The sequence below is a fragment of the Eriocheir sinensis genome, chromosome 48 (genome assembly GCF_024679095.1).
Source record: "Eriocheir sinensis breed Jianghai 21 chromosome 48, ASM2467909v1, whole genome shotgun sequence".
Classification (NCBI taxonomy): domain Eukaryota; kingdom Metazoa; phylum Arthropoda; class Malacostraca; order Decapoda; family Varunidae; genus Eriocheir; species Eriocheir sinensis.
This window is the reverse complement of record NC_066556.1, coordinates 8,415,706-8,435,203: the sequence shown is the minus strand read 5'-3', so window position 1 is coordinate 8,435,203 and position 19,498 is coordinate 8,415,706. Positions and strand designations below refer to the sequence as shown.

The following is a 19,498-nucleotide window of genomic DNA, read 5'->3' as shown; positions in this document are numbered from 1 at the left end:
CATAACGGCACAATGTAACTCAATCTTTTCTCTTTTTACCTCCAAAGAATAAAAGAAATATGCAACACCTAAATCAAATAAATAACATTTTGGTGTGATGCTTCAAATTACTGAAAAAAAATAAAAAAGGATGAACAGATTTGTTCAGCAAAGTTTTTGTAACCTTTATCCACTAGCATTTTCTTCACTCAGAATCCATCACCATATAAGGTGCTGAAACCTTTCTGTCATTTTCAGCCAGCAGAGCTTTGCAAATGTGTCCACTCAGAATTAAGGTTTGGAAAAAAAAAAAAAAAAAAAAAAAAAAAAAGCATTTTATGCATCACCATTGAATATCTCTTTCCTCCCACTGCATCAGGGGATGCAGCTTAGCCTATGAGAAAGCTGTCCTTCAGCTTGGAACAAAAGCAAATAAGACTTTTGTGGTATTAGTGTCCATACATATACAAAATGGTAACAGGATGTACTGAAAATAAAGTAACTCTGTACATGAACATGATACTTATGTTTACTAGAATGAATAAGTAGAATACTGAGGAAGAGATGCATTTATAAAACACACTCACTTAAATAAACGAGTTCATACACACAATGCAATAAAACCTTCCACTCAGCCCATCAGTGGTAAGGATGTGCACTACTTTTGCTCTCGTGCTCACATCAAATGGAGGAACTCAATTACAAAATTTTCATGACTCAATTACAAAATTTATATGACTATATATATATATATATATATATATATATATATATATATATATATATATATATATATATATATATATATATATATATATATATATATATATATATATATATATATATATATATATATATATATATATATATATATATATATATATATATATATATATATATATATATATATATATATATATATATATATATATATATATATATATATATATATATATATATATATATATATATATATATATATATATATATATATATATATATATATATATATATATATATATATATATATATATATATATATATATATATATATATATATATATATATATATATATATATATATATATATATATATATATATGACCATGGGCTACAAATGAAATACTCCTGGGCTGCAAATTGTGCAGCCTTGGTCTTTCATATGCACTTGGAGAAACTTGGTGCACCCTTCACTGAGGAATGGCTGGATGGACTGACTAATCAGCTATGGTTGCTTTTCAATAAATATATATGTAACAACTAAAAACAATATAAAACATTTAGTAACTTACTTTTAAATCTTCATTAATAAAAACAATTTCCAGTTTTACAAAAATAACTCAAAATATCAAAAAAATCCGGTTATTAACATTTCAGAAAATAATATATACATGCAGCGTGAGTCCCTTCATAAAAATGCAACCCTTTCACAATATAAAAATGTATTTAGGAGAAGCAGACTTGCACCGGTCATCTTTACATCATGTTCATTGACACTTTTGATGATACACTTTATTGTCTTGGGACAGGCCAGTACCACTGAGCTAGGTGAAAACTCATCAGGACTGTCCAGTTCATTGGATCAAAATTTGACACACCATGGACTATCTTTTTTACCGAATGAACTTCAGAGACAAACAAATTAAAAAAATCTATCTATACATATTGGTAAGTCTCCTACTAAAATTAAGACAATACCTCTCCCCGTGCAGGCCAGTCTTATTATTGTCTTGTTCACATCTGTGTAGCGATTTTCTTTAAAAGTTTATACAAGGGTTAAATGTGCAATCCTGTAAGCCTTCATTCTATAAAAATCCCTGTTGCCAGCTGACACATCAGTCTGGCACAAAACAGTTACCTAACCAGAAGAATTTCAGTTCAATATTTTCATCAACATTCACTTCAATTAATTTTCACAGTAGTTATGTACTAATCAATACACCATCACCAACACCTCACTGCCTGCGTATACATACTTGTGATTCTAGAAAAGATCATTGAGACATCCCTTTCTGTTCCCTGGACACTGGAGGAAGCTAACTGCAAAATAATAATTAAAGATGAGGCTGATCCACTCACACAAGATAGAAGAATATCTTATTTATGTTCAATCACTTAGAGGCAGTGTTAGTTTTGAATGCATCATTACCAGCAAGAAAACACTTTGTCATTAACCATTTCTGAGAATTTGTATTTACAGTAAACTCCCCTTTTCTACTTTAGTATTATTGAAATCCGTTGTTCCAAACAACTGTTCATGAGGAAGTATCTGGAAAATCACCAATATCTGTAAATTGAATGGTGGTGAAGCTTTGCCATTCTGCACAATAGTTTTGATCTAGGGTGTGGACTGGATATGACCAAACCTCCTGGACACGAAATGTGCACCACAAAATCAAGAAATAAATATCACTTAACTGACAGACCTTTGGGTTACTTCATGAAGTAAGGAGTTTATTATTTTCAAGGATAGGAATTTTGTCCTACTTACTGGAAGGAAAAATTTCTGGTCTTTTGATGCAGGTTTCTGTTCTTAGATAAAATTTGAGATATAAATCCATTAAAAAAATATTCACAAGAATTTGTGTATGAAATTCTGATAATATTATCATTATTCACCTCATTTACACGTTGCATAGTAAGCACTTTAACTTAGCTAAGGCCTCTCATACAAACTTGCCGCTTCCATGACTTTATGGCACACACAAGATGAGACAGTTTTAAAGAAAATCTAACATTCAATTGGGCCTCGAATACTCATGGAGAACTTTCTTATAACAGTAATATGGATCACTTTAATGTCTCCTCATCAAGCAAAACTTCATAACCATGTTCAGTCCTAACAGCACAATACCCTTCATTCACAAATTCATTTGTTACAGCATCAAATTTAGCCACTCCAGAGTTCATAAAAAAATATATACAAACTATCAAAGCCTCACACACTGGCACTCATATCCCCGACAACATGCACAAAACCTCATGTGCTATTCTGCCATCAAGTATCAAGTTCACCAAAACCTGAATTTGCAGTGAATGTTGATGTTGCTCTAAAAACTAACTTAGGAACAATGCATTTGTGTTTGATGTAATGCTTCCCTTCCCTTATGGGATTCCTGAGTTGTGCTGTCCAGTGTATTTGTGAAACTCATCTTTGGTGCTCTGGCTTGCTTCACTCATAAGACCCCAAAGCTCAACTCTTCATTAGCTGCATTTAGACTAGATTACTTGACCTACCACAATGGACTTATGATCACAATTAATAATATTGCATATAAATTACAACTAGAATATTCATGCCTTAAGAGTAGAATTATATCATTAACCTTTTTGTGGTATATTAAAATGTTGGAGGAGACCTTTATACACACTTATGTTAGCACTAAGAGGAATATGCTGGCACAACAGCAATAGTCATGCATTTTCTAGCTTAATGGGCATCAAACCCACATCGTACAGAAATAAGAATAAACAATTGTCTGTAATACTGTTTTTCCCAAAGACAGGTAATAAAAATCATTGAACTTAATTGAAGGAATCTTACTATGTAATGAAATTTGACTTGGCTTCCACCACTAAAAACTGTTTTGAAATGCAAAGAACTCAGGATGAGCAATACCTTTATGCCTTAAAGGCTTCTTCCACATAACATAATAAAAAATACACCTAAACCATGACACACCATACAAGTGACTGACTCACACGCTATCAACCATGTGCACAGTGACAGGTACCTGAATAATGTTGGGACCACTTCGCTTGGCTGGAGGCAGCAGTGTGTGGGAGGGCTCCAGGAGGCTGCCTCTCCTCTCCTGGTGTCTTGGGGAGGGAGGTGGGGACCACCCTGAAGTGGAGGGGCCATCATCCAGAGTGCGACTCACAGGCAGACCCACCAAGCCTCCCAGGTCTGTGTAGTTAAGGTTCTCGGAGTCATCGTGAGGTGTCATGGTGGAGTAGCCTTGGTCACTGGAGTCAGCCACGCCTGGGGGCCGCTGGTAGCCTGGGTTCATGCGGTAAGGACTGACAGCTGCAGCAGCCCCAACACCAACACCACATACATCTGAAAGAAGCAAAGGTGAATCTTAAAATACAGAATAATGCTGAAGTAAAGCTGGATGAAAAAAAGGGTATACAGAAAGGGATTATAACATGTGCTGTTGTTTGCTCACCCAATAGATCATCATCTCCTGTGTCTATATCATGAGCGGGCTGGGACTGGTAGATGCTGGGGCGTGGCTGGAGGCTGGCCGGGGTGTAGAGGGAGTGGTTGGTGCTGCCAACGTGCTGTCGGTAGCAGTACACAGCCACGGCCACCACAAGGAACACTGCCATCACTCCTCCAGCAACTGAGGAGTGCAATATTCCCATGATCACTGCTTGTGAGGTAACAATTTGTATGAGTTGATTAGACTGTATCACCTACACCCTAGCAACTAGATGGGAGCTTTTAAACTATATCTGACAACATACATTTCATCCCTAGTTTAATAGTTGATTAAAAACAATAATGATTAAACCATACCTGGTCCAATGGGGTTACCAGAATCTCCATGGTTGTTGTCTGAGTGTGGGAGGGTTGCTAGTCCATGAGGGTAGGGTGAGGGGCCTCCAAGAACACCCCCATAGCAATTGTGTGTTTCTGAGCAGTGAGGATGACTGAGGGGAGAAGACCCATCACCGTTCAGGTAGCACCATTCACAGCCTATCACACCCAAACACGACATAGAAGTAGCATGGAGGGAACAGGACACCTCAACACAGGAGTCCAGGTGAGCCAATAAGCCTATGGAGTACTGGAGGGACACAGGTGGCTCTGGGATTCTGTGGCAGGTGGGGGCCAGGTCTGGGGGCTGTGTGGTCAGCTTCAGCACCTGAGGCACTGGCTGACTGTTGCTTTTGTCAAAGTAAGTCTGCCATACATGATTGGCTGAATCCTTTGTGTTATTACTTGAGGATGAGGTGTCTGAGGGCCACGGGGGGCTCTTACTTTCTTCTGCAGTGTCCTCACAAGGATGTGAGGACAGTGGACACTCACAGGGACACTCACAAGCGCCAGCCTCCACCAGCTGACAGTTGAGGCACAGCCTGTCATCCTGATGGGAGATACATGAGTTAAATATTTAAAATTTCAGATGTAGCTTCATTATCCTCTATGTATAACAGCAAACTTAACACTCCACTGGCTCCTTTGCTAAAGTAGGGCAATGAAATTTATTTTAAAACATTTTTGATTATTGTCAACTACAGCTGAACTGTCAAGTTTCCTCCTACAAACTTACCATGCTGCATGGACAAAAGGCAACTGATGGAGTACATGTCTGGTTGATTATGGTGAGGATGAGGTTGGTGGATGGCACAGATGCCAAAGCATACTGCAGGCATGAATTTGCATCCCCCTGATGATAAAAATTAATAACAATTAAAGGTGCTTCAATACAATCCATATATTTTCACTTACTTGTGATTACTAATTTCTTCCAATAATATTGCTCATGCTATGTACAAACAATGAGACAAGACATTCACAAAGATGTAAACTCCTGTTCTGTAATAAGCTTGTACCTGATTGGTCTCTGCCGAGGGTGAGGAAACCACCTGGCTGGCTGGAGGATGAAGGAAGTAGTGGCGCTCACTGGCACCGTGCCACCACCGACCACACGATGCCTTGGTCAGCCAGCCTTCCTCCCGCGCCAGTAGTTCCATGGACAACACTGGCTCCTGCCAGAAAAAAAATGCATTTTATCAATCTTGAGAGAACTCTGACAGCCACTTAGGTTAACTTAGAAGGTGCCAATAATAGCTTAACCTTTACCAAGGTGTAGTTAATAAAAGAAATGAAGAAATAAGCTGAATGACACAATAATTATAAATGAAGATTTTGACTGCAGATGACTCAGCCATTAGCCTTTCAAATTTGATTTCAATTGAAATCCATGGAATAAAATATTATCTCATATATAATCAACAATAGACTTGTCACCATCCCACAGATTTATCCAAAGACATTTCCTCTCCCCCACCTGATGGGTGATGTGTGGAGGAATGTTGACTGAGGGACCCAAGGAGCGTGTTGGCTTCAGCAGAGATGGATGAGCCACCAGGTAGCCTTCAGTGTTCACCAGGAAACATCGAACTTTCCTCTCTTCCTCTGGAGAAACAGAAATATTTATCCATACCATCAACATATAATGGTCCATGGTCTGTTAGTCTATAAACATAATGGCCAAATTTCTCTACCATATTTGCTGATGTGAGGCAAATCTTTCTTTTCACAGGATTTACATATTACATTTGTTAGTAATAATGGCCTGTTGTTGAGCAGGTCTTTATCACGGCTTTGGAAAATGGGTGTTATTTTTGCTCTCTCCAGACTTCTAGCGCCTCTCCATCACCCAAAGATCTTTCTACGACATCAGATCACGGTCCAGCAGTTGCTCTACACTCCCATGTCTTGTGGGTGTTTGTCCTCAGCTTATAAGATTTTCTTTTACTGTTAAGACCGCTTGCAAGCGTTTGCTCATGGCTGCTGATACAATCAACCACAACTCACCTAAGACCCCATGACCACCACAAGCAGGCTCAAGATCCAGTAATAACTTGTAGAAGTATCCCAAGGTGAAGTCAGCAGCAAGAACAGCAGCCACTGGGTCAGCAGATGAGTGCATGGCTGCTGACTGCCCCTGAAATCAATATAAAGCAAAGTTAACATGAGGGGCTTCATACGCTTCCTCTTTCTCAAATGCTGCATCACTCACTGTTAGTGCACACAAGTACACAATTACCTGATACACTGTGTGGGAGACAGTCACGATGTAGCCAGCGCCGCCTGGGTCCAGGTATGGCGGGGACACCACCACCTTCCCAGGGCTGGACAAGGCATTCAGGTACCAGGACTGAGAGCGAGGGTCAAAGCTGCGGTCCAGGAGGGTGCCGGGGAACATCAGGGCCACACCAGAGGAAGCCGCAGCATATCTGAAAATACATTACATGCTCTTTTTTATATACTTGTACAATCCAATTTTTTTGTTATCTTGTTATATTTTTATTTATTCTAATCCAGAGTTCTTGGCTTACATACTATGAATTCAGGTATAGTATTACACTAAAAGACTATCCATTTCAATAGTCTCAGGCAGTTAGAGGAGACAGGTAAGTCTAGGTCATGATAGCAAACACCAGTACAAAGTTTTAGGTCTATAAAAGTCATACAACCTAAGTACCTTCTAATAATGTATTTGCTGAGGTCACTATTTTCATGCTGCTTTTTCCAGAAGTCTGAGATCTGATAGAGTGCAGTGGCATCCGTTCGCACCCCCAGCCTCAGACCCGGGTTGGCTATGAGCTGAGTGTTGTCACTTAGGTAAGCAGTGATGCTCTGCACGGCACCCAGACTCTCAACACCACTGGCCAGCTGACTCAATGGGGAGATGTACGAGCCCACAGAGAGGAAGAGTGTGCTGCCATCTGTGAGTGGTGAAACAATGATGGATTAAAATATATTTGGAACATATCATAACTCCCTCCCCATCATAAATACTAAATGCCTTTCTTGCTTGAAGAAAATCACAAAAGTTGAAAGTAAAATGAAATGCACAAATACTTTTAAATCCTCTATTACTCAATCCTTAAAAGCTGCTTATTCCTAGAGGTGATATGAAGTGGAGTTTGGTTATTCATTTCAAGCAAGGAAAAGATATCACTGTCCCAAAAATATCAGTACTCACCCAGCGTAGCCATCTGGTTGAAGTGCCGACACACACGTGCTTCACTGGGCGAGAGAAGGTCAAGGCGATGAAAGAGTGCAGTGGGAGGCAGAGGCCGCACACTGCGACTCAGCCGACGCCGCGGCACTCCTGAGTCATGCCAGGTCACAACCATCACCCAGCCATTGGCCTCTGACCTATGCCACCAGTAGTGCAACTTATCCTAGTAAGAGAGTGAGGAACAGATGATGATGATGATCTTGTTGCTTATATTAGGGAGGTTTGAATCTGCTATGGTAGTAAGTACAGTAAACCTTTGATATAACAGACCCGCTTATAATGGATTTCAGATATGTATAACAGACAAGGTCAGAGGGTCAGAAATCCACAGGGACCGACCGAGAATAGTTTCTGAACGAACGGCGCCCGGTAACTACAATAGCGTCTGCTAATCACCTCGCCCTCCTCCCTTTATCTGCTGTCCCATCCTTTGGTTACTGTGGTCTTTTCCAGCCCACCTGATGAAGTATTTTCCTCCTTGTGGTTCCCATTCAAATGAAGAATGTATTTACACAAGAAAGTCTCATATTCAATCCAGGACATAAATGTAATGAAAAAAAAAGTCAAGTGTTTGTGAGTGTCAGTACTGACACAGCTTCAAGGGGGTTGAGGGGGGGTTGGGTAGGTTAGGTTAAGTTGGCTTTGGTTAGTTGAAGTTATTCGTCACACGGTGTGGGTGGCGGAAATACGCAGTGCAGGACGGGACATGGCGGCGTCGGTCCACTATGCGGACTGGTGTTGTGAGAAATACGTCGCTCTGCTGTCCACCACACATGAGGGAATACACAACAGTAAAAACATTAATTTACTTGTTTTTTTCTAGTTTGTCCACTTGTGATCTTTGTGAGTACAAACAGTAAGCAAGTTGAACCTCTTTCTGCGAGCTACTTTGCGGCTGTGGCGGCAGGTGTACAGTACCTAAACAAACTAGTGGATGGCTGTACACAAAACCTGACAACACGCGCAAGACACACTACGTTTGCTTAGTAAACAGGGATCATTGAGGTAAGACAAACCTTCTTCATAAAACTGTTTAACTTTGTTTGACTGATAAACAAAAACAATATATGGATAATATTGACGAGATACTGAGAAGATAGGTTATTATTTGATATTTACAAGTGCCTGTTTCTCCATTTTGCACTTATTTTTTAACATTCTTACTTTACATATGTGTTCAACAAATATTGAAACACATTGAAGTTTGAAATTCCACACTTCCTTATGTTTTAAAAATGTACTAGACTATTACAACATCTAGACTTATGATGTAGAATAATAATTAAAGAAATATGATGCACAAACTTTATACCCATTACCCCTCTGAATATCGCTGTCTCCGCCACGTTTGTTTACATCTCAAAGCCGTACCCTCGAGTCTCTAAGAAGGACCAATTCTGGTAGGTCCCAGCAACTATTAAGGGTTTTAAATGTAAAGTATTGGGATTTGATAAGGATCTGAAAACATGTGAAACTTTAATAATGACCGGATGGCAGGAAGAGCTATGAATGTCAGGCGAAAAATCTTCACCTGACGCTCGTGTTTCAAACTGTTTATTTATTTATTTTTTTTTCAAATGCCTGCCAAAATTGGGGGGTGCGTCTTATAAGCTGTCAAATACGGTACATACCTACGTTTATTAGGTTCGTCGGTAATATTATACGTATTTTTAAATTTCCGACGCTTATAGTGGACTTTTGGCATTAATGGACTAAGCTCCCCCCAATTAGTCTGTTATGTTGAGGGTTTACCGTAGTTCCAATAAACAGATCATTACCATCAAGTTAATCTCTTTCACATAGCAAGTGTGTGGGGGATAATCTGGAAATTCATATACTTTCTTAGTTACCAATATTTCTTGTGTATCTTCTCAACCAATTTGTCTACCCTCTCCACATGACAACTCTGTCTTTCATGAGGGGAGTATCAATATCTCTGTAACCAACACTAAACTTTGTATTTTGGCAACTTCTTTTATCTAAGGTTTATTGGTGCAACATATTTGTTCTGATTTGTCCTGTCTGCCTTAAAAAAAAAAAAAAATCTAAACAGAGCTTTGACCTTTTTAAGAAATGGGTCAGTTATCAAAAACCCTAATGATTAATTAGAATGACTCACCATTTGGTTTTCGTTGTGAGAAGCACCGTGGAGGAAGGTGTGCCCGGACTGTGTGCTGAAGAACTCGTCCCTGATGCTGCTGAGTCCCGGTGTTTGCTCCAGGAGGGTGATGTCTGTGGGCACAAGAGGCAGCGTCCAGCTCTCTGGCCGACCTAGCTTGGGATGCCCCAGGACACTACCTGCCCAAGGAAATAAGAATCACCAAAATGCAGCCAATCACTTCTTCTTAAACATTATTTATTCAAGACAGTCACTTTTCTAAGCTATTTATTTGCTTCAAAAAGAGGGGAAAAAAATTCACAAGGAAGAAATCTAATAATGAGGCAGTACACACCCTGAGCATCCATGACAAAGGCATAAGAGTGGGCAGGTGAGGTGAAGTGAGTCACGTCCTCCAGTAAGTTGGCTAGAGGGAGATCTATGCCGATGAGTCCGATGAGTTTCCTTTCTTCCGTACGGACAACCTTTGTCAGTGACACCACAGTCTCTGAGTGTGGGGAGAGGAATGATGGATATTCCTATTTAATGGACACTACTCTACTGTATATATGAAAGCTCCATCAACATTGAGAAGAATCCTTGTTTATGGCTTAATTTTATACAGTAGAATATGTAATGGAAATTAAAAGAAATAAATTACTAAATCATGATGCAAGTTGCTGCAGCCTTGAGTTGGGCATCACAATGCTAACCTCTGCCATCGTCATCCCAGTAGGGCTCGGATATCACAAGGTCTCGAAGGCTGCCCTCCTGAGGCAGAGGCGGCTCCTCCACCACGTCATACATGTTATGGATGAACGGCGACACACTCAGGGTTGAGTCCAGACCCACAAACTTGCCCTTCTCTGATGCCTTGCTGTATTTTATGTTGTACAGCTTAAAGTCTTGCTTAGTAAGTGCTGTTAAGAACTCCATCTCTAAGGAGAATTCATCTGAAAAGAATTTCATAGTAAGAAAATTCCAGAAAAATTAAAATAAATATCTACATTAAGCATTTAAGAGATTAACCCCTTCAACCCGAGGATGCGCATACTGCGTCCCGGCGCGCTTTAGCCAATATACGAGTTATTTTATCTTTATATTTATGCTTACATCTCAAAATTATCAATTAATTTATGTTTCTTTATGTGTACCATTTAATTATGCATGTTTTCATATATAATACATGAGGATTATGTTGAGTTTAATGCTGAAAACTTGTTATATTCAATAGCGACATTTGAAATTTGCCGCGCACGGCGATCCCGGATACAGCGCAGGGCACTGTTTTGGCCCGGCCGTAGTGAGTTTCTTTATGTGCACCATTTAATTTTGCATGTTCTCATATATAATATGTGATGATTATGTTGAGTTTATGGCTGAAAGCTTGTTACATTCAATAGCGACATTTGAAATTTGGCACGTGCGGCGATCCCAAATACGGCGCGGGGCGCTGTTTGGGCCCGGCCGTAGTGAGTTTCTTTATGTGTACCATTTAATTCTGCATGTTTTCATATATAATACATGATGAGTATGTTGAGTTTATGGCTGAAAACTTGTTATATTCAATAGCAACATTTTAAATTTGGCCCGCACTGCGATCCCGGATACGGCGCAGGGCGCTGTTTTCGCCCGGCCGTAGTGAAGGGGTTAAGAAAGTCTGTGAGGAAAGGGAAAGAGAAGGATAGATATGGAGGAGGAGTAAGGGAGAGATGAGAAGGCATTCAGCAAACAAGGTTAAATTTCAGCAGTTGAATAATGAGAATGAACACAGGAGTTACCTATTTGTTTGTGTCATGATGTGGAGGAGAACGGCATGATATCTGGCATTACTTGAATCACCATAGCATATGTATACAAAAGAAAACAGAGAAAGCAACTTAATGAAAATATATCATCATTACTTACGCTTGAGTAGACCCAAACCATATGTGCTTATGACAATTCTAGTTTTGATTATTTCCAGCTTGGTTGCCAGTGATGCCATGAGTGTGTGGACCTGGTGCTTGGAGGCCACCACCCCACGGCTCACATACAGTAGCAGGGCCGAGGTGTTGGTCTGGGAGGGGCTTGGGGATGACTGACTGATGACATCAAGGGCTGTCAACAAGCCTAGGGTGTGGTTGGTTGGCTCTGAAAGATAAATATCAATATCATCTCAATTTCTCACCTAATAAAATGCGGGGATCAAATAGAAACATTCCCTGAGTATTATACAGCACTCAGGACAGACCTATTCACTTGCACCCCCTCCTTCTATGAGAACAATCACTTTACAAATAAGCTAGCAAACAAAACATTCTGTTTTTCCACAAAAGTAACAAAGCCTAATTCAATTGGAAATTATCACAAAGCTCATAGATTACCATTTTGTATCTCCATGTAATCAATGAAGTGCCTGGCTGTTTGCTTGACATCATGGGTGGCCGGCGTCATGGCTGATCTCATACAGGCTGCTGCAGGGCGCGCCACGCTGCTCGCCACGCCCACCACTGCTATGTTGTCTTCAAGCGTCAGGGTTGATACAACCTGATGACCTGCACACACAATCAAGAGAAAAATATACATAAATAGAGATTTATTTGAACAGCAGCAAGCCAATTAGCAGTAAATGGATAATATAAAGCTGAAAGTACTTTATTAGTTTAAGTCAAGACAGTAGTAAAGCAAGTATATACTACACAAATAATAAACACATAAGTTCCCCTGGCCCTCACCTATAGCTTTGGCTGTGATGAGAAGCCTCGGGGTGAGAGTTTCTCCCAGGTCATAGAGCAACACAATGTTCCTGCCACGAGGCCGCACTGATGCCTCATAAATATGTCGATGTCTGGAGGACTGTCCACAGTCTGAGCCGATACTTGTGCCTGGGGATGGAAGGGAGCAGAAAAATAAGATGAGGCACAAATAGGAAAACTCATATCTGTCCATTCCATGACAACAAACCACTCTTTTTCACATGCAAGCTCACATGCAAACACACACACCTGGCCTGTGAGCAGGATACTCTGTGTGGAGGCCATCAGCAGACATGAAGTACTGCCACTTGATGGTTGGGTACCTTCTCAAGTTAAGTGAAAACACTGAAAAAAAAAAGAAAGAAAATTCAAACATATTGAAGTGTTGTTACCTCAGTTAAATATTTTTAAGAGGACAAATTTCTGAGCAACATTATTATTTCACCCTCAGCAAATAAACTCACTCTCCGTCAAGTTGTAGGGTGTGGCAAGAAAGTTTTCTGGCAGCGAGTGGTCCCCTGAGCCAAAGCCTGTGTCACACCAAAGCTCCTCATTCACTCTGGTGCCAAAATGACTCTTGTACCTGCAGAGTTAGGTCAAGCATGAAAAAGCTTCCCAAAGTTAGAGAGTATGAGGGCATTTAAGGGTCAGTTTATTAATGTCTCAATTATAATTCTTATTGACATCAGGGATTTACTACATGAATTACAACTCACAAAAAATACTTGGCCCTTCCAACCTCTAACAATCAAACACCTATTTCTGCCAGCAATCAAGCCAATCCTACTCATAAACTCACAACAATTTATGTTAATAGAAAACATCAAAATCTTGCTAATTCTAATTCTTCCCGAGACTTTTAACATCTAGTCAAAACAATCTCCAATAATTTATCTTCCTCATCCTTCCCAACTCTCCCCGTCCACACTGGGCATCACGTTGCAGGATGTGTTGCGCAACTCGTTGCATCAACTCAATTTTGTGCAGTGTAGCCAACTGAAGTGTAAGTCTGCCAAATTTTTTTTGTAAAGCAGGAGTGTACTTTAACTGAATCAGAGTAAAATGTAAAGTATTAGGAGTTTTTAGTAAGTCTTTGGGGGTCAGCAATACTGCAAGGGGTGCTCGAGGCGAAACAATGCACAACACCATGCAACTTGGTGCCTGCTGGTGGTGGCTGACTTAAACTACGGTTGGCTACACTGCACAAAATCGAGTTGATGCAACGAGTTGCGCAACACACCCTGCAACGTGATGCCCAGTGTGGACGGGGTTTTATCCTGAAGGCACTAAAGATATAAACTCTACCCTAAAACTGAACATTTCCCTCAAAATTTCTCTGAAAATTTCACTCTGGACAATTCTGGAAATGTCCCACTTATCTCCTTTCTGACTCTGTTATGCCTGATATTAAAATCAATAATTATCATGTTTTCTATGCCCTTTCTTTCCTAAATCATTATAAAGTTTGTGGTCCTGATATTTAGTTATTGTCCTCGAACTCTGTGCTTCCACTCTAACAGCCTAGTTGGTCAAACTCTTTCTCCTGCCTGGGACATACTCAAGGTAGTTGTCAGGGATGAGGCAGCAAGGGCGGTAGTCCTGGGCGTCCCTCCCCTGCCTGGGCCCATCTACGGGGTACTGTGCCTCCAGCATCTCACACATCTCAGTCAACAATCTTGAGTACAAAGAAAACTTTCTTTCCAGTGACTGCACCATCTGAAAATAGAAGGCTCATTAAAAATATCTGCACAAGGAATCTCATTTTATTGTTAAACATGATATCTTTTTGTCCCTTTCCTTTTCCGAAGCGCATTAACAAAATTCATCAATAATAGAGCAAAGTTTATCATCTATTATGGTTAGTACAAAACAGAAAAAAAATGATGTACAAAAAGAAGTGCAAATGTGTTCAACACCAATCTGAGACTACGGTTGATGCAAAGAAATACACAAAATTCTATTCATGTAAAAGCTCGGCCTTGTTTTGGCCTTACTACATTGCCTCTCATTAGTGATGTGTGTGCTCACCTCCTTCACTGTTTCCTCTTCCTTCCTCTCCAGCATTGAGTATGGCAACTCATCAAAAGTTGCCTGGTAGAGATGAACGAGAAAATCAAATCAGTACATGGTTGTGTATGAATGGATCCCAAAATGCAGTAAAAAAAATCCAAGTGCCCAGTTTTCAAGATTTCACAATGATAAAAATAAAAAATACTGAATATAATTTCAATGACTGTAATGAATATATATTTTTCTATCTTTAACCCGGTAGCTGCGGGGATCGTGTTTCTGAAAGGCCCCTCTAACCGAATTAATGAGAAAAAATCATCACTCACGCAAATCATCATATAATATATATCAACGCATTTGTGATCAGTTTATGCATCCTCTATTTTTTGGGGGTTATGTCAAGGCAAAAATATGGCCCGTCGATGGTACGCTGTAAAACCACAAATTTAGCCCGTCGCTGTTACATACTGGGTTAACATAGCTGTCAGAGATCAAATGATATATGACAGAGAGGTCCAGTCTTCACAAGCACTCCTGTCCTTGCCTAAGTGCATGCATTATCAATGAAAGTGTACCTGCATGTGAGTGACTCCCAGCTCGTTGTTAGCCAGGTGCCTGAGCCGTGAGCCCAAGGCAGCTGAACGTTCCAGGAGAGGGACTTCCCCTTCCAGCACTCCAGCCTCCTCTCTGCTTGGTACTCCCCCTGCTGATAACCTGTAATTTTGCATCCTCATAAACAATAATCATGAGTAATTATTAATTGGTTTCATTATGCATTCTTGGCAGCTAGTCTCACACCATTCCCAGCCTGCATTACTTAGGTGAGGCAAAGGGTTAAAAGGTATGTTGAAAAGCCTACAACACCAATCCATTCCTAAACAGTAAAAGTCTGTTTCATTAATATGAACAAGATTGTATCAAGAGTTCCTGAGAGGATAACGTAAAAAAGAAAATTGACATTCAATTCCATAAGTTTAGCATAACAAATGGTATTAAAAAATGGTGTTTATTTACCTGAACGTGTGGTGGAGGAAACTCTGTTCTTGTATCTCCCTCAAGAGCTGCGGGTTATTTACATAGATCACAGGTTTAGTGTCGGTGTGACTGGCATCTGTATCCTCTGCACTGTTATGCATGGCACCGACATTACTGCTGCTGCTGTTCCTGGTAACTGTGTCAACCCTGCTTTCCTGTGCTTGGGACTGTGAGGCCCACACCAGTAAGGAGACAACCAGTGGGAGCAGGGTAGTGAGCAGGGCGGCAGTGGAGCGGCCGCTGCACATGCTGGGAGGAGCTGAAGTCCTCATGACTGTTTGCGTCAGGTCATCACACACTCGGTAAACCACCGGTCAATACAAAAAAGTACTCATTTGCTGTAAAGTGAAGAAAATATTAAACTAAAGTGTTTTACCAAAGATATTTCCATGAAATACATGCTTATTCAGTGCAAGAAACTTACCTAATAAGCAAGTATGGAAATATTTTGATGCCATCTGAAAATTTATCATTCATTCATAACCTTTATTTCTTTATATACGCATCACACTTTTCTTATCATCAGCACATGGTTACAATGCTCCAATGAAATGGGTTATAAAAAAATCAAGGCTCAAATTATTAAAAATTGTTTCAATAAAACAATAAAAATCTTTAAAAAATCTATAATTTGTCAAATTATTTTGACCTTGTCTCTGTAACCCTAGTTTCTGATACACTTATGATCACATAATGTAAATAATAGATTTTTACCAACTGGTAGACTCCTTGTGTTCTGTTCATATTCTAAATTGAGCACTTACATGGACTAGTATTCAAATGTCTAGGCTAAAAAAGTTCAGATTAAGGATACCTATACAACATGTTGTACTCACTAAGCCAAGACCTTGTGATTGATAGTTTACGTCTATGGTCAGGAGTCATCAATGAATCCTTTACTGTACCATGTACTGATTACTAGAACTCTCTACCGGATGAGATCTTTAGTCTGGGTTCGCTGGATTCTTTTAAGAAGGGTGTATGTGCTAATTTAAGAAACGTGCTATACAGTTATGTCAAATGTAGTGATGTGTTTGGTACGAGACTCGGTCCTATGCTGTATCTACTGTAATTGTACTTATTGTCATTAGTCACTTCAGTAACAAAACTAATATTTTTCCTCTGAATGTTTGCTTAACATACACCAAGTTGCTTTGTTAATTCTGCTCAGGGCACACAACACAGGGTACTTGTGGATTGGCATGCCAACAGATCTGGACTACCCTCTATGTATGACTGCTTGTAAACTGTACCGTGACCATTCAGGCCATGGTGTGTGGGGCGGCCAGCCAGGCGGGGCACCAGGCGCCGCACACCCTGGCCCTGCACAACACCTGGCTAACAGTTCTCCTCGGTACACACTGAAACGGGGGGTGCCAGAACAGTGGCCGACGACGCCCTGCAAGCTGGGTCTGTCTGTCTGGCAAGCTGGGTCTGTCTGTCTGTCTGGCAAGCTGGGTCTGTCTGTCTGTCTGGCAAGCTAGGTCTGTCTGTCTGGCAAGTTGGGTCTGTGTCTGGCAAGCTGGGTCTGTCTGTCTGGCAAACTGTGTCTGTGTCTGGCAAGCTGGGTCTGTCTGTCTGGCAAACTGTGTCTGTGTCTGGCAAGCTGGGTCTGTCTGTCTGGCAAGCTGGGTCTGTCTGTCTGTCTGGCAAGCTGGGTCTGTCTGTCTGTCTGGCAAGCTGGGTCTGTCTGTCTGTCTGGCAAGCTGGGTCTGTCTGTCTGTCTGGCAAGCTGGGTCTGTCTGTCTGTCTGGCAAGCTAGGTCTGTCTGTCTGGCAAGTTGGGTCTGTGTCTGGCAAGCTGGGTCTGTCTGTCTGGCAAGCTGGGTCTGTCTGTCTGCCTGACAAGCTGGGTCTGTCTGTCTGGCAAGCTGGGTCTGTCTGTCTGTCTGGCAAGCTGGGTCTGCCATCTGTCTGTCAAGCTGGGTCTGTCCGTCTGGCACGCTGGGTCTGTCTGTCTGTCTGGCAAGCTGGGTCTGTCTGTCTGTCTGGCAAGCTGGGTCTGTCTGTCTGTCTGTCAAGCTGGGTCTGCCATCTGTCTGTCAAGCTGGGTCTGTCTGTCCATCAAGGTGGGTCTGTCTGTCCATCAAGGTGGGTCTGTCTGTCTGGCAAGCTGGGTCTGTCTGTCTGGCTGGCAAGCTGGGTCTGTCTGTCTGGCAAGCTGGGTCTGTCTGTCTGTCTGTCAAGCTGGGTCTGTCTGTCTGTCTGTCAAGCTGGGTCTGTTGTCTGTCTGTCAAGCTGGGTCTGCTGTCTGTCTGTCAAGCTGGGTCTGTCTGTCCATCAAGGTGGGTCTGTCTGTCCATCAAGGTGGGTCTGTCTGTCTGGCAAGCTGGGTCTGTCTGTCTGTCTGTCAAGCTGGGTCTGCTGTCTGTCTGTCAAGCTGGGTCTGTCTGTGTCTGGAAAACTGGGTCTGTGTCTGTCTGTCCATCAAGCTGGGTCTGTGTCTGTCTGTCCATCAAGCTGGGTCTGTCTGTCTGTCTGGAAAACTGGGTCTGTCTGTCCGTCAAGCTGGGTCTGTCTGTCTGTCTGGAAAACTGGGTCTGTCTGTCTGTGAAACTGGGTCTGTCTGTCTGTCTGGAAAACTGGGTCTGTCTGTCTGTCTGGAAAACTGGGTCTGTCTGTCTGTGAAACTGGGTCTGTCTGTATGTGAAACTGGGTCTGTCTGTCTGTGAAACTGGGTCTGTCTGTCTGTGAAACTGGGTCTGTCTGTCTGTCAAGCTGGGTCTGTCTGTCTGTCTGGAAAACTGGGTCTGTCTGTCTGTGAAACTGGGTCTGTCTGTCCGTCAAGCTGGGTCTGTCCGTCTGTTAGGAAAACTGGATCTGTCTGTCTGGGAAACTGGGTCTGTCTGTCTGGCAAGCTGAGTCTGTCTGTCTGTACGTCAAAGTGGGTCTGTCTGTCTGTACGTCAAAGTGGGTCTGTCCGTCTGTCTGTCTGTACGTTAAAGTGGGTCTGTCCGTCTGTCTGTCTGTCTGTCCGTCGAGCTGGCTCTGTCTGTCTGGGGTCTTGAAAGCTTTTTGTCTCAGTCTCGTCCCTCGCAAAGTCCCCCCATACTCCCGATCCTTGAATGAAAACCCCCCTGCATGGAACGCTAAACAGACTTAAATGACGCCGTGGCAACAGACGTCTTCCTAAGAGCGGAAAAAGCGCCCCATTAAGACTCCAAGGAGGCCAAACACGAGACACACTCACGAAGACGCTGCTTTGTTTACATCCGTGGCGGCACATCAAAGGGGCGGCGGAGGGGGTCAAATGAAGCTCTATGTTGTTCAAGGTGTTGAAAATGTCTTACTAATGTTCAATGGCCCTCCGTCATGCAGGAATGGATTAAAACACACTTATTATTGGATTATTTCTCTTAATAGGGATGAGTTGTGGTACAGCATCTCGTTTGACTCCTCAGGACCTCTTCATATATCAAGCAGTAGTAGGAGCAGTAATATTTTTTCACAGTAGTTGTATATTCTTTCATTTCAGCTGTCCACCAACAAAGCGGGAATTTTGATGGATGTGGCACCTGCGCAATTCTAGTTCGTAAATACGTGAAAATCAGCTGTTATAATAGACCTTCAAGCTTATTTTTCAATAATATATATTTGAATGTTTATGTATAAAAAAAAAAACCTACTCAGTCATTTGCATCGATAATCTAACATACAAGCGCACGCAAAGACAAGCTTGTGTTAAATATCATGTCGCATGCTCGGACGATCTATGGTTTTTCAATTCATTGATTGATAGCTCATTTCAGGTATATTAAAAGATATCTGGCTCTGCAAATGCATATAAAGAATATCTTAATAATTTACCCCATGTATAAATAATACTTAATAATCGAAATAACATGAAATAATAAATAATAGCCTAGCTGTTGAATG

General features: G+C 41.3%; 1 protein-coding gene across 1 annotated transcript; it reads right to left on the bottom strand.

Annotated features, from left to right (window-relative positions):
* Nucleotides 1-1,088: 1,088 nt before the first annotated feature.
* On the bottom strand, nt 1,089-18,872 carry LOC126981543 (VWFA and cache domain-containing protein 1-like). Its single transcript, XM_050832748.1, has 23 exons — nt 18,813-18,872; nt 15,603-15,961; nt 15,164-15,302; nt 14,607-14,669; nt 14,137-14,294; nt 13,043-13,161; nt 12,828-12,923; nt 12,558-12,707; nt 12,207-12,377; nt 11,749-11,973; nt 10,554-10,793; nt 10,196-10,348; nt 9,862-10,040; nt 7,704-7,905; nt 7,200-7,443; nt 6,762-6,951; nt 6,530-6,659; nt 6,000-6,127; nt 5,542-5,697; nt 5,259-5,375; nt 4,502-5,072; nt 4,149-4,325; nt 1,089-4,039 (listed from the first exon to the last, which is right to left on the bottom strand). The coding sequence occupies exons 2-23, from the start codon at nt 15,893-15,895 to the stop codon at nt 3,678-3,680; spliced, it is 4,263 nt and encodes a 1,420-aa protein (XP_050688705.1). The 5' UTR covers nt 15,896-15,961; nt 18,813-18,872; the 3' UTR covers nt 1,089-3,677.
* Nucleotides 18,873-19,498: the final 626 nt, after the last annotated feature.

Coding starts and splice junctions, on each gene's coding strand:
- LOC126981543 (XM_050832748.1), bottom strand. CDS start 15,895: ATGAGGACTTCAGCTCCTCCCAGCATGTGCAGCGGCCGCTCCACTGCC. Junction 15,303..15,602: donor TTCCTCCACCACACGTTCAG/GTAAATAAACAC, acceptor GCAAAATTACAG/GTTATCAGCAGGGGGAGTAC. Junction 10,349..10,553: donor CTGGGATGACGATGGCAGAG/GTTAGCATTGTG, acceptor CCCCACACTCAG/AGACTGTGGTGTCACTGACA.